Here is a 14,405-nt window from a genome sequence, read left to right as displayed (position 1 = left end):
AGACATGATTTTTGAAATGTGGGATGTTGGGGCAGGTGTTGGATGCAGTAGTTAAGATGCTGCTTGGGACAACGGCATTCCGTGTTGGGATGCCTGGGCTGGATTCCCAGCTCTGCTCCCATTTCTGAGTTCCTCCTAATGCACAACCTGGAGACAATGGGTGATGCTTCCAATGAAGTTCTCTCCTGACACCCAGATGGGAGAACCCGACTGAGTTCCCCACTCCCAGCCTCAGCTGGGCCCATCTCCAGCTGCTGCAGGCATTTGGAGAGTGAAACACCAGCTGGGACATCGCTTTGTCTCTCTGCATTTCAAGTATCTAAAATAAGTAAAATTTAAGGAGAAAAGTGGACTTTTATCACTAATAAAGCCAGTATAAATTCAAAAATCAAAAAAGATCTCGGGGGCCCGGCGGCGTGACCTAGCGGCTAAAGTCCTCGCCTTGCATGAGCCAGGATCCCAAATGGGCGCCGGTTCTGGTCCTGGCGGCTCCACTTCCCATCCAGTTCCCTGCTTGTAGCCTGGGAAAGCAGTAGAGGATGGCCCAAAGCCTTGGGACCCTGCACCCGTGTGGGAGACCTGGAAGAAGTTTCTAGATCCTGACTTCGGATCGGCATAGCACTGGCTGTTGTGCTCACTTGGGGAGTGAATCATCGGAAAGAAGATCTTTCTGTCTCTTTGTATATCTGATTTTCCAATAAAAATAAAATAAATCTTTAAAAAAAAAAGATCTCAGGAAACTCAAGATATGTTTTATTCAAATCCTTCATGATACAACTATAATTAATTCAGTCATTTACTTTAAAATCTACTGAACAGGACAGGTGTTTTGCATAGTAATTAAGACTCCCATATTCAAATTGGAAATGCCTTGAACATGTCGGGGGTCCCATACTGGTGCTGGTTCTAATCCTGGCGGCCCTGCTTCCTATCCAGCTCCCTGCCTGTGGCCTGGGAATGAAGTTGAGGATGGCTCAAAGCTTTGGGACCCTGCACCCATATGGGAGACCTGGGAGAGGTTCCAGGCTACTGGCTTCAGATTGGCTCAGCTCCAGACATTGTGGCCCCTTGGGGAGTGAATCACTGAATAGAGGATCTTTCCTCTTCTCTGCATGTCTGTCTTTCCAATAAAGATAAATAAATCTTTTTTAAAATGTATGGATAATGTATGGAGGGGAGCATTTGGTGCAGTGGTTAAGGCATTTTATCCTGTATCAGATTGCCTGAGTTCAAGTGCTGGCTCAGTTCCCAGTTCCAGCTTCCAGTTAATGGGCAGTGATGGCTCAGCTCCTGGGTCCCTCCTCCCATCGGAGAGACCTAGACTGAATTCTTCGCTCCTAGTTTTGGCCTGGCCTAGCCGACTGCTATGGACTTTGGGGGAATGATATTTCTGTCTTTGTGCCTTCTAAATAAGATGAAAAATTTTAAGCATTGTCTTCAAAAATAATGGGAAAGATACCTTCATAAGCTTCGCTGTCATGAGCAATTTCTCTGCCTCAAAGTGCGTGCACACAACCTTTTCTTCCAGATGAGATTAGCTGTCATCTCTTACTGCGGCTTTCACAGCAGGGCAGGTTATCCAGAAAACACACCCCAGGCCCGGGCCTTTCTGCCAGAACCCAGGACAAATAATGAGGCTCCTTTAATTACCGTGATCTCTAGCCACTCAACTTCCACCCACCAAGGGTATCAGACAAGTGGGGGAAGGACAGCAAGGACCATCATCTTGGCCCAATCATACATCTCCTTCCAGTTGTCGCCTTGATTTTCAAACCAGAAGACATTAGACGTTAATGGAGCAGTCCCACTCATCCCAGCAGTCCATCCCCCTATACAAAGCTGTTCACCTCAAAGAAAGATGTATTTGCCTTAAACCTGAGACAATATTATTAGTTCTCATGCATAATTATAGGTAGTATACTCACCAACTTGAAAATTGCCCTAGGGTTGAGCCTTTCTTAACAGGAAAGGCCTTTCTGTTCTTGGGGCCTCTCAGAGACATCCAAGCATGACCGCGAAGGAGAAGGGGGAGGAAAAGCCAAGTGCTGAGAGGAAGGCCACAGAGTGCCAAAGACCTGGCTCTAACGCCATCAGAAACTCTAAGTTTGCTGGCGAGGGAGATAGCTCATGTTTCTCTCCCAGCCCTGTGTGCAGTTTAACCCCAGTGCTGGAGGAAAGCGAGGGAGTTGGTGGAAGACATCGAAACTAGTGAGCAGGCGATGCTCGGATGGGCTCCAGGAGGGCTGTGATTGTGGAGGTTCTTGGCCGTGAGGGAGCTCTCAGTTCCAGGGCTGGGATTCTCCCTTCCCCAGATAGTGGTAAACAAGGCAGAGAGGCAGGCAGAGCATTCGGTAGTACTGGCTGTGGTTTCTGGGCTGATCTCCTTGAACTAAGAATGCTGATAACACCTCTGTGACTTGGTAAGACAGGGAGAGCAACCTGATTCTACTGAGCAGATAGGGCTGGAGGTGGAGTGGGAGGGAGGCCTACCGGAAGCTTGGTGACTAGGGCTGGCCTCGTGACATAGCATGTTAAGCGACTGCTTGGTCCTCAGCCTTCCAAATAGGTGGGCTCAAGTCCCAGCTGCCTTGCTTCCTGAGTGATCCAGCTCCCTGTTACTGTACCGAGGAAAGCAGTGAAAGATGGCACAGGTGCTTGGGCCTTACCACTCACATGGGAGAATGCACCTGCATGCAGTTCTGAGCTCCTGCCTTCATTCCGGGCCAGGCCCATCCATGGACAGGCCATTCGCTCTGCTTTTCAAATAAGCCTTTTATCTCTTCTCCCCTGCCCCTTAGGAGAAGCTTGGTAGGTTGAGGCAGGGCCTGGAGAAATTGTTGTCCTACCAAAGTAGAAGTGCTTTAATCACCAGGGAAGCTAGAATGTTCTGCTGCAATTGCTTGCCTGGATGAGTAATGCTAAACGTCTCACACAACACACTCTCCAGATTTCCTTTAACACTGCCCTTGAAGGAGCAAGAGGCTGGGCCAGCCCTAGTGGGATGAGAGTGGAATTTTGCAGTGAAATTCATAATAAAAAATGGTTTCTGCTTTCAGAGCCAACAGCTTCTCCATCACTGTGGCTGCAGGCCCTTCACTATATCCCAGCAGGATTAATTCGCAGAGAATAGAGTTGTTTTCCTGATGGAAGCACTCAACCCTGATTGGAAAGAGATTAATTTTTTTTCCCCCTGATGTAGCTTAGAAACCCAAAGACATCTTTGGACACCTATTTTCTCAATTTTCCTTTCCTTTTTCTCAACCTGAATTTAACATTCGGCTCATTCTCTTTTCTCTGCCTTTCTGCTTTGTAGGCATGTATTGGTGTGCCTGGTATGCCTTAATGAGATACCTACTGTGTGCAGTGCCCCATGTTACGGTGACTTCACAAACACTTCTTTTCTTCTCTCTCTTTCCTATTTTATTTGAAAGGCAGCGAAATAGAGAGAAAGAGAAACAGATCTTCCAGCCACTGGCTCCATCTCAAATACCTGCAATAGCCTGGCTGAACCAGGCCAGAATTCAGTCTGGGTCTCTCCCAAGATTGGCAGGGAGCTTGCACTTGAGCTGTCATCTGCTGCCTTCCAGGACATGTCCTGGCAGGAAGCTGGAGATGGAAGCAGAGCTGGGACTCAGCTCCAACCACTCTGACATGGCATACCGGTGTCTGGTAGCACCTTAATGGTGCCAAACTTCTGCCCCATAAACCCACATGTATTATTATTATTATTATTATTATTATTATTATCTGCTATCTTCTCGAACCTTTGAAGAACAGTAAACTATGAAATATTTCTCTCTTCACCCATTTGCCACTATTTCTCAAGACATTGGTTTTGCTTCTTCTTGTGACTTTTCAAGTGGAGAAACTGGGATTCCCCGTATTTCACGCTATTTGTGAAAGAGAAAAAGCAGGTGATGCTGAGGAAGCAAGAACACGTGAGTATCCTTCCGTGGAGAAATGCAGTTATGAAACGCGGCCAGCTTATGCTTTCTGCCGGTTGTTTTTCTATGGTGTGCAGGACACGGAGTGGCAGTGAGTTATGCAAAGAGCAGGTAATTACTCCCACCTGTCACTGTGCTACTGTGCAGGGCCAACAACAGTCTCCTGACCACTGACTCAGATGCTCTGGTTCCTTTTGATGCTTGTTTGTGGATGTCGCTGCCACCAGGAGCCTGGTCACTGAGGCGGCTGGCTTGGTGCCTTGTCAGTGCAAGCCGGCTGTGACTCCCACCTGAGCAACAGGTTGTGTGTGAAAGTCCGCATTTGTGCTTCTGCACAGCAGTGAGGCTGCAACACCAGAAAGCAGAAGGCCTGCAACTAGGTACATAGCATCACAGAATCATTTCATCCAGGACATCTTGAAGAGTTAAGTAGTAGCTACTAACATTATTTATAGGGGATTCAGGACAGGAAGTTGTGTCATTTTGTATATGTCCCTGGTCTCTCCCCTAATCATCTTGGTCTGTGAATTCCTAGCAGTCTGCATTTGTATTTCTCTTTAGTACTGCAACTTCGAGACTTTGTTTCATTGGATTAATAAAATGTTAGGGGCTCATTTCTGGCTGTGTGTCCAGAGGCGGTGCGGGTTGACTAGGGCTGGACACTCAGGCTGGAATTTCTCTGCTGTTGCTGTAGCTCTGTCACCTTGGCAAGTCGCTGGTCTTCTTTGAGTTTAGTTTCCTCACGGGATGCTGCGAGATTGCATAAGGAGAACTCAGCACAGTCTCTGGCCCAAAGGCCCAATAAGCGTTAGATGTGATTTATGTTTGCTGTTGGTTGAATGCCTAAGGGATTTCAGTTGCTTTGGTTTTTCTCCATTTTTTGGAATGCTCAGTCTAACAGAACCAAGTTTCTGTTTGTGAGGTTTTACCTTCTTCCTCCCTATGGCTTTTCAACACTCTTCTTAACCCAGGAAATGATGATCATAAAATAGCCATCCGTATGGGAGCCTGCTTTGTGCCTGGTCCACTGGGGAAAGGTTCCACTCACCAGCGTGTTGTGGGTACTTGCAAGCTGCTGGCTTCTGAAAAGCAAAGGGCAGCGTGCAGATCTCAGGCATGGAGATGGGTGTCCTCTTTGAATGTCCCACTGCCTCTGGAGCCAGCCCTCTTTCTAGCACCTTAAGGGGGCTCTGGGGTATGGGATTCCAAGCTACTTACTTTCTTCAGCTGTGGGCTGCTGGAGAGCATGCTTAGCATTCAGATGGTTCCCACGCACCATGCTTCCCTGCAGCCTTGTTAGAGCCAGCTGTCTCTGGCACACACAGGAGACTGAGTGGAGACCCTGGCAGCACCTGGAGAGGTGACAGGAGGGCAGCACCTCCTCCTAGGAGCCAGCCCTGGCAGCAATATGCAAATGGCTTCTTGGAATTGCCCGGCTGGCCGGTGAGTCTGGATATCACCTTGCCAGTGGGCTGCATGCCAGCCTGACAGATGGCCCCCTTGCCGTCCAGCCCTGCTTTCGGCTGTCAAGTGTGTTCCCAGAGGACAAGTGGCACCTCGAGGAGTGTCGAGGAGACTGGAGGGGAAGCAGCAGCTGAGATGTGGTTCCCCCAGCTTCACCTGCAGGATGTGAAGGAGAGGCCAGGTCCCTGTGTCCACGCTGAAGCAAATCCCCGGGCTACAGGAGTTTTCATTTCTACAAGTCTACTCTGCAGCCCCTCCCAGAAGTGCTCAAGTGTCCTTAACAAATGAATCAGCTATTGTAAGGCTAAAAGGAGTAACGAAAAGGGAAAATCTATTTGGGGACTTAGTTTTAGAAGCCCTGTGACCTCAATTGAAGTTTTAAGTAGATAAACTTTCACATTTTATAATTGCATGTTCCCTAAAACCATGGGGCTCCTTTCATGTACTTCTTTTTAAAAAAAAAGGAGAAATCATTTTTTGCAATTGTTAGAAAGTAAACATATAGCATTTCTTTCCCTTATGTTCGGTTAAATAAAGCTGGGGGGAAATTTAATGTTTCTGGAGTCAGCCTGTGGACTTGAGATAAGGGTTGAAGGAAAGAAGTCTTTTAAGTTAGCACAGAATCCCTTTGCAGCTATTGTACGATGAATGTAAGCTATCTGGTTACTGGGCATGTTGCATAATACATCACAATGTAAACCAATCATTTTCAATGCTGATGCTGAAGCCCTTGATAACAAGCAAAGGTGAGATAATCTGTTGATTTGGGGGAGAGAGTGAGGGGGAAGGTAGAAGGTACCCTAAAACAACGCTTCCCCAGGCTAAGTGAATCAACACTTGAGAGCGGAGATGCCTCTGGGTGTTGTCCTGTGTGCTTGGGATGATAAGAAATCTAGGAGGAAGCTAGAAAAACCACACGTCATGCCCTCTTTAAGAACTAGAAAAACTGTCAGAAGGATGAAAACCTCAGGAGGGACAGTGGCTTCGGAAAGTCACCAGCTAGCTGATATTAACACAGCCCACAACAGAACGCTCTTGCTAGAAATAGGACTGTGACACTATTCCCACTAGGCGATTTGCATTCTGCGGACCGGCCCCTCTGAATTCCTCCTGGCTCCTTTGCCCTTTCGGGCACAGCACTGCTGGACGCTGCCAGGCAGCATTCACACTTAGCTGTCTGGGTTCACCAGGAACTCCACCCGAATAGAGGAAGCTGTGAGGAGAGGAACGTTTGCCTTGTTTGCAGGGAAGTGGCTCTCAGCTACCAACAAATCTTCAGGCGTCTAAGGCATCTCTGAGTTTCTGGGTTTCCTATGATTGCTGACCAAGAAGGGCAGACAAAGATCCTCCTGCTTTCCTCACTATGGATAATCTGTTGCCTCCATCTAAGCTCTCTTATTTCAAGAAACACCCTCTCCACGCCATTAGGAGGTATTTGGCTACGCTGAGAAGCCAGAGAGCGGAAGAACAGGTACCTTCATGTCTGTTGTCTTTCTTGTGGCTGCCCTTTCTGGGAGTTGCTTTCGCCTCCTTTAGTGGCTTGGTTTCTGCTTACTTGCTTGTGCATGGGCGCGGTCAGCTCAGGCTGTTGCCTCTTTGGACTTGGCAGAGTGCGGGCAACGAGGATTTATTTGGATTTAGAGCATTTGGATTCTGAGATTAAGGTTACATTCTGGAATGAAATCCTGTGCTTTTCTTTCTTCTGAACCAATCTAGCAGAGTTGGATGGTGGGTTCCTTGGTAATTTTCCAATGCCTTACATCTAAGTTTTGAAGCTATTAATAGCTCCACAAAGAAAGTCTCTGGCCCAAGCAGTGTATTTGTCTTCTTGTGTCTCTTTATGGTTATGATATTATCACCAGGATTTGCAAAATAAAGACAATTGGTAGGCTGTCACCATTTTAAACAGATTAGCAGTGAGCTATCAAGATCTTTCTAGAGTAGTTGGTCATTCTTCCAGGTTAGAGGGTCATTTAAAGAACAACACAGTTTTCCGTCTTTTCAGCCAATCAAAAGTTAAGATTTCACTTAGGAAGCCAGCATGTGGGTACATAAACATTTGAATAACTATTAAAAGGTCTGATTATGTGCTTAATCATGCTTTCACATTAATGCTTAGCATTCCTAATATCACATCTTTATAATTCATAAGAAAGGCTTTTCTAAAAGTTGTTTTTTGAGGATTGTGCCTGAGGCTCAGGAGAAATAGCAGTGTTCTGTTGAAATCCAGTGATTCCTTGAGGAAGGAGTGTGGCAGTGGCACGCACGTCAAGGACAAATGTGTAATTCGTGGAATGCCTAAATACTCAGCAATCGTTTCTACGTTGTGCTTGTAACAAGAACTGTAAAACCATGCCGGAGATATTATCAGTGCCCCAGTTTTTTTTTTTCTTCTTTGTGATGCGACGTGACCCACTTCATCAAACATTTCCAGGAAATGAAATTTAAGGTCAACAGACAGAAAAATCCTGTAACGACAGATTCCCCAAACAGTCAATGCATCAGCTGGAGACTGGAAGTCCTTATGGCTGTTGGAGAGGAAATTGATTTTCTGCTCCCCCTGCCCCGGCTTTGATGCCTTGAGAAGAGCTGCAGAGCCAAATGGAACAAGCGAGCTGGGTTGCTCCAGCTTGGCTCTCCCCTAGCTGAGCTGTCACAATTACAGAACCCCTGCCTGGATTGCAGGGCTCAGCACGCCCTTTTTTGAAGTGGTCAGCCAGAGGGTCACAGGGAGCGCTCTGAGCTTCTGTGTGCCGCCTGCACAAGCCTCACAGGCTGTCCCTTCATTGTGGGGTGGAGTGATCTCTATTTTCCTTTTCCCAGTATTATGAGTTCTGAGACACAGCCCTATTGCTTGTACAGCTTTGTGGGGCGTTTTAAGTTTATTTTTAAAGTGGTACAAAATAAACTCATTCTGGTTTTTGACTTGCAAACCTCTGACTTGGACTGGGTGGCCACCTGCCCTCCCCTGCTCCTTCTATGAACAAATCTGTGGCTTGACCTGGGAGCAGCTGGGAACTGGCATCACGCTGAGCTCTTAATGTCCCATGTAAATGAGTGGAGAAATAAAGAAAAAGAGCCTAGTTGATTCCTTTCTAAAGCCAATTACAGCTCTGCAGACCTACTGTCTTTTTCTCATAATTAGAGAAATTAGGTCAGAGTCAATCACGGCTAACCTTGGAAGGCTTGTTGGAAAATTATAAGGAGGCTAATAGTGTTTACGGTTTCACAGCCTGCCCATTTGTTGTCTCTAATCCTTACATTCCTGTAAAACACACTCTCATTACAAAGTGCAGGAGTGAGGCTTAGATACCAAGAGACCTTGCTGAGGCCACCCAGCTGGAAGTGCTGAGGGAAGAAATAAAAGTCTATTCAGGGCTTTAAACTTTTCTTCATTTGATCATGCTCCAGGCTTCCCACAGCATAGTGACAGCAGTGCATCAAGCTGTTACCTTACTACCCATTGTCATCTTTTCCTAAGTGTGTACAACCTACAGAGCTAACTCCTTAATATTTTCTACCCTTGTTTTGCATCATTCTTACTAACCTTGTTTGTTTAGAAATGTTCCCGACACTGCTGTAAATGGAAAACCATTGTCATTTGCCAGTTGTAGAAGAATAAGTATAATAAAAGCATAATAACATTAAATCCTGGCTATCTATTATCAGCTGTAAAACCAGACACTGAAAGTTGTTTCTTTGTTGAGAAGGAAATTCTGACAGAAGTGTTTAGAACGTTGTAGTAGCCAACTAGGAGCTCGGCTGCATGAGGGTGGGAAGGCTTTCAAAGCTGTGTGTCCTAAATAATCCCCAGTGATGTCTGTAACCCCAAGTGAGTCCTTGTCATTGAACCTTAGCATCTCTTACCCCGCTGGCACCGCTGGCATCACCCAGCATCAGCACTGAGGAGCTTCTTAGGCTTGCCAGTTGCTCCTCCACCTGAGTGCATTGCTCCCTCCTGCCCCGTTCCATCCTCACCTACGCTGTGCCCATCTCTAGAACTCTCCCACATCTCTAGACAGGTCTTGTGGGCTCCATGAAAAGGTTTTCTCCAGCTCTGCTGCAAAGAGTGAAGAGAGCCCCATGTCCAATTCTGCTTCTCCCCAACTTTCTCCATCAACCAACAGCAAAGCTCAAACCAGAAAGTCAGAGTTGACCTTCCCGTTGCCTTTTCTCTTCCCTCCCCTTGCCCATCTCTGCTTCCACGGCAACGAGTGTCTGAATGTGCCCTGTTGCTGGACTGCTGCCCGAGCCTTCCAGCCTGTGTCCCTCCCTTCACCTTTGTCATCCTATACTCTGTGTTGCTTATGGCAATCAGAGTTTTCTTTAAAGGAAAACCTTATTCTACCCCAATATAGGGAGCATGCTTATTCTTTTTTAAATTAATTTCTTTCTTTTAAAATTTATTATCATTTTATGATACAGTTTCATGGATCCTGGGATTTCCCTTTTCCCCTCCCCAATTTCCTCCCCCTACTGAGTTCCCCTATATTATTACTACAGTAGAGTTCTCAAACAGTCACATGTCCATCACTGCGGGCATGGACAATGGCAGAGAGTCCAGCATCGTATTGTCAAGACATAGTTAACAGTTTCATTGGGAGTCCATCTTTGTCTGAAAATAGAGATGCATACTGCATTGTATCCTCACATCTGGATATGACAGTCTCCATTACACAGTTACTATACATCCCCTTAAATGAAAAGCCACAACACAAAATAGACAACAGGAAGAAAAATAGAAATTTCCAATGCCATGATGTTAAATAACATGCTACTAGATAAGACAGTCTCCATTACACAGGTACTATACATCAAGCATGCTTATTCTTGTTGCCTCAATGTCAACTATAAATACAACACATAGTAATATATTTATGTAATTAAATAAATGAGGAGTACTTCATAATCACTAGAGAAGCTGTGTGGCCAAGAGGTTTCAGAGGACTAACACATTCTTTTGCAGGTGAGAACAAGAGTGAAAATTTGGATTAATCTCCTTATTCAGCAGAAATTGGTGAAATCTCTGGGGAATGGAGTGGAAGATAGGCCCTTTCAAGTGTGAAACTGCTGTCAGAAAGTAAGAGATTAGCTCGAGGTAGCACATCTCATTTGTGTCAGTGTCGGGATTCGCGGGTAGCTTGGCCCTCTGCTCAGTGCTCTTTCCACGAGACTTCTTTGGTCTGTGAGCAGAGCTGCAGCCAAGGGTCCTAGGATTGGCCATCAAGAGCAAAGGTCTCTGCAGGGAAGAGCCACCTACCTGCTCTGGGTGCCGTCCCTCAATTGCTGGTGCCCTGTAGCAGCCTCAACCGATGGAACCCCTTCTTCTGCATGACCCTGCAGAAAGAAGGCAGGCGAGTGATCAGAAAAGAGCAGACTGGATCAATTCCCAGGGGAGAAGGTGGGTGCTCTGTGCTTTGTGTAGCATCAAAGGAGCTGACCTGCCACGGCTGTCTGTTTAGCAGGAAGGCTGCTTGAAATGAGGAGAGGGAGCTCGGAAACCAGAGGGCATTTTAATTATGGATTAGATTTAAATTTTGTTTTGGAAGCTTTTCTAAAGTTCCTCTTCAATGGTTTAAGAAAATAATTCTCGTTTGAACAGGATCACTGAATTTTTATTTCCTGCTTTGTTCCTTAATAAATGTTAATCTCAAAAGTTGGGTTGCTAAATAAATGTTTGAGTTTAATTTAAACTTAAGAAACTTAGTTCTTCGTTTAGGCACTTATCCCTGCTCTGAATAGCACTATGAAATTAGAGGCCCTCCTAACCCCTCCCTGCTAAGCAAGAAAAGCCAAGTTGAGATTTAGGCACTTAGGTGCGGATTCAGGCTTGGCGATATAGGCTATGTATCCTCAGGTGAAAAAATGGGCATTTCACTATCGCTCGGTACAAGAAATACTACATTTACAGCTCCCTATCAGGAGTTGGCTATATCTTTTAAAAAAACATTTATTTTATTTTTATTGCAAAGTCAGATATATAGAGTGGAGGAGAGACAGAAAGGAAATTTTTCCATCCATTGATTCACTCCCCAAGCGGCTGCAACAGCCAGAGCTGGGCCAATCCGAAGCCAGGAGCCAGGAGCTTCTTCCTGGTTTCCCACACAGGTGCAGGGTCCTGAGGCCTGAGGCTTTGGGCTTTCCCAGGCTACAAGCAGGAAGCTGGCTGGGAAGTGGATTAGCCAGGATTAGAACCAGCACCCATGTAAGATCCCAGCGGCTATAAGGTGAGGACTTTATTTCACTACAAATTTTTTAAAAAGTATTGATTATTTTTATTTTTGATGATGTTTACATAGTTGATTAGGGTGATTAGGGTCAAGGGCTTCAGGAAGGTGGGTGGTGAGATCACCATTTCCACATTCTCTTTATTTCCTTCCTGTATCTGGGGGAAAAGGGGAGACAAAGAGAAGCCACATCCAGCCTCCCAAACGCCTCTGCTCCCTGGGATGGAGGACAGCCAGCCGACATCACCCCAGGGTGCCAGATGAAGGCGAGGACTTTAGCGGCTAGACTATCATGCTGGGCCCTTTAAAAGTCTTCAAAGTCATGCACTCCTCCTGATAGTTCACATGGTATCCGAGGGGAAACTGGAGAATATTTGCCCTATGTCCTTGTGCTGGGTGGGCTGGAGGGAAAAGATGATCCATGAAGGATGTGAGACACCAGGGGAGGGACTGCACACCTCGCCTGCAGAGGCGTTCGCATGATTATACAGCAGTAACATTGACAGTTCACTTGCTGTGATAATATGAAGCTGATCCTTAATATTTCTATGACTATGACATTAAGAGTTGAATTCTTTTATCCTGGTAATTACTACAGACTCCTCTACTCGAGGGGAGAAATATTTTAAAAGCTATGTATTTATTTTAAAAAAAAAGGCAACCACTTGTGGTATTCCCTAGAATATTCCAGGAGGTTATCATTGATAGTTTACATGGTTCATGGCTTACTGGGCCATTCGCGCCCATACCCATGGCCTTCCCCTTTCCCAAACCCGTCTCTAAGCAAAGAGCAGCACCGCCTCCCATCCTGCTTTTCAGGCAGAGAGAGTTCTAGCAGTGTCCCTGGGTGCTTCCACGCCATCAGGCAGTCCGCCCAGTCACCAAGTTTTTCAGTCTATTTTATTTCCTCCTCTGCTCCCAACCGAGGGCAGGAAGCCATCGTGCCTTTCTGTCCGAGGTGCTGTGACAGCCTCCTGCTGCTCTCCCTGCACCCACCCCACAGCACAGAGGTCTTTGGACCACACTGCTTCCCGGCCCCGTGCTGACCAGCGTGAACTGGCTTCCACTTGCTTCCTGGGATCTCGCTGGGACGCCCTTGCCCGCTGTGTGTTATTCCTCTCCCCATACCCTCTTCTGTTCCCTCCAGCTGCTTCAGATCTTAATTCTGTGTCAGTTCTTCTTGGGCAAACTTTCCTGACTTTTCCTCTTAGTCCTGTCTCTGGTTATGTACTTTGAGGGCACCTTTGCTACTCCTTTGCTATACTTCTTCTAGCAGCAGTTTTGCATCCATTTGTGGGGCTAACAAAATGCTGATCAGATGGAAGTCTGTGAATGGGAGAGAAAGGATTGGAATGAATTGGAATGAATTCCACCCCCGGGATAGAAATGCTTGAAAGAATACAGCCAGCTAGACTAGCCTCTGCAAAGAAGAGACTTGGGTTATGGCTGTTTTTATGTTTCTGAAGAATCACAGTGTTCATATGTCCAGAAATAGAAGGATGCATCTGGGAGATTCCAGGGTAAGTCACCATGACTAATGAGTAGAATTGTGACCTGCTTTATGATATTTATTAGCAGGAAAATGGGCTGTCTGGGAATGAGAGGCGAAGGAAAAGATGAATGTTCTGCAGAGTCCAGGGGGAACTTGACCCCTCCCCGCCCTGCCTCCAGGGAGGTGGTGGCAGTGACTCCTGTGTGGTAAAAGGGAAGTCCCTTCCTACCCTGAGATCCTGCCCAGTGGGCAGTGGAAAGATGGACAGTTTAGACACCTTAGGAAAAACAGGGGTCACAGTTAGACCCCACCTGCTTTTTTCTGAGTGGTCCACAGTCTAGGCCTGACTGACACTCTGGAATCTAAGACTGAAGGAGACAGAATCAAGCATCTTGGGAGACACAGGAAGCATGTACTCCTCTGGCAAGAACAGGCAATTCAGCTCCTCCAGGAAAGGCCTCAGTGCAGAGCTGACGTACAGAGCCTGGCTTCTCGGAGCCTGATCGACCAAGCGACTCCCTAGCTCCTCGGTCTTACAGGTTTTATGATCCCCTCCAGGATCAGGATCAATAACCAAGTGTACTTTACGTAGTCATTGAAGGATAGGGGCAATAAACAGGGCAGGTGATTTTGTGATATTTTAACCACTGTGTTTAGGATTTTGTTTTTCATATCAAACTATTTGTACTTTCAAATCCCCTGCACATCCTTGCTGTTAATGCTGCAACATTCCTGTTGATTATGATCCCAGTGGAGTGTGTGGAATCCTTCTTGTCCATATCATCACAGCTGGGGAGCGTCAGAGATGGCTGGGTGGTAGCTGGTCTCTTGGCTCGCTTCTGAGCAATTTCTGATGTTCTCACATACTTTTGAATTGTCCTAGTGTACTGTGCTTAAATGCCTTTGTGAAACAGGCATACTCGCTCAAGTGCAAAACCCTTTTTCCTATGAAATGCATTGCTGCTTTTAATGTAGGTTCCTAAATTTGCTATCCACACCATTTTTCAGACAGCTCATCGACAACACTTTAGTTGCTAACTTTTGTTCAGAATGGAAGATGACATATTTTCACACCTTGTATAGACAGCTCTACATCTTGACAGAAAAAGAAATGAACTTCTCACATATGTTGTACTGCTCATAAGCTGCTGTAAAGAGAGCAGAAAAGCATTGAAATTATTTCTTTCTTGCTCATCCTAGGGAAACATTAATAAGGTTATTTTAGGAAATACAAATTGGAGAATATGCTGAAGAATATGGAATTTTAAAATTTTATTA

General features: G+C 46.0%; 2 protein-coding genes across 3 annotated transcripts in view; one reads left to right on the top strand and one right to left on the bottom strand.

Moving 5' to 3' along the window:
* The window catches only part of PIK3R4 (phosphoinositide-3-kinase regulatory subunit 4), a 125,248-nt gene that overhangs the window by 99,135 nt on the left and 11,708 nt on the right, over positions 1–14,405 (bottom strand). The gene's annotated exons all lie outside the window — the stretch shown is intronic.
* Positions 6,402–14,405, top strand: part of ATP2C1 (ATPase secretory pathway Ca2+ transporting 1) — a 97,229-nt gene continuing 89,225 nt past the window's right edge. The window contains exon 1 of the mRNA XM_058657102.1: positions 6,402–6,879. Within this exon, the coding sequence (XP_058513085.1) occupies positions 6,772–6,879 (108 nt within the window). The 5' untranslated portion in view covers positions 6,402–6,771. The remainder of the gene's footprint in view (positions 6,880–14,405) is intronic.

Source organism: Ochotona princeps, chromosome 30 (assembly GCF_030435755.1).
Source record: "Ochotona princeps isolate mOchPri1 chromosome 30, mOchPri1.hap1, whole genome shotgun sequence".
NCBI classification, from domain to species: domain Eukaryota; kingdom Metazoa; phylum Chordata; class Mammalia; order Lagomorpha; family Ochotonidae; genus Ochotona; species Ochotona princeps.
This window is presented reverse-complemented; position numbering and strand designations above follow the sequence as displayed.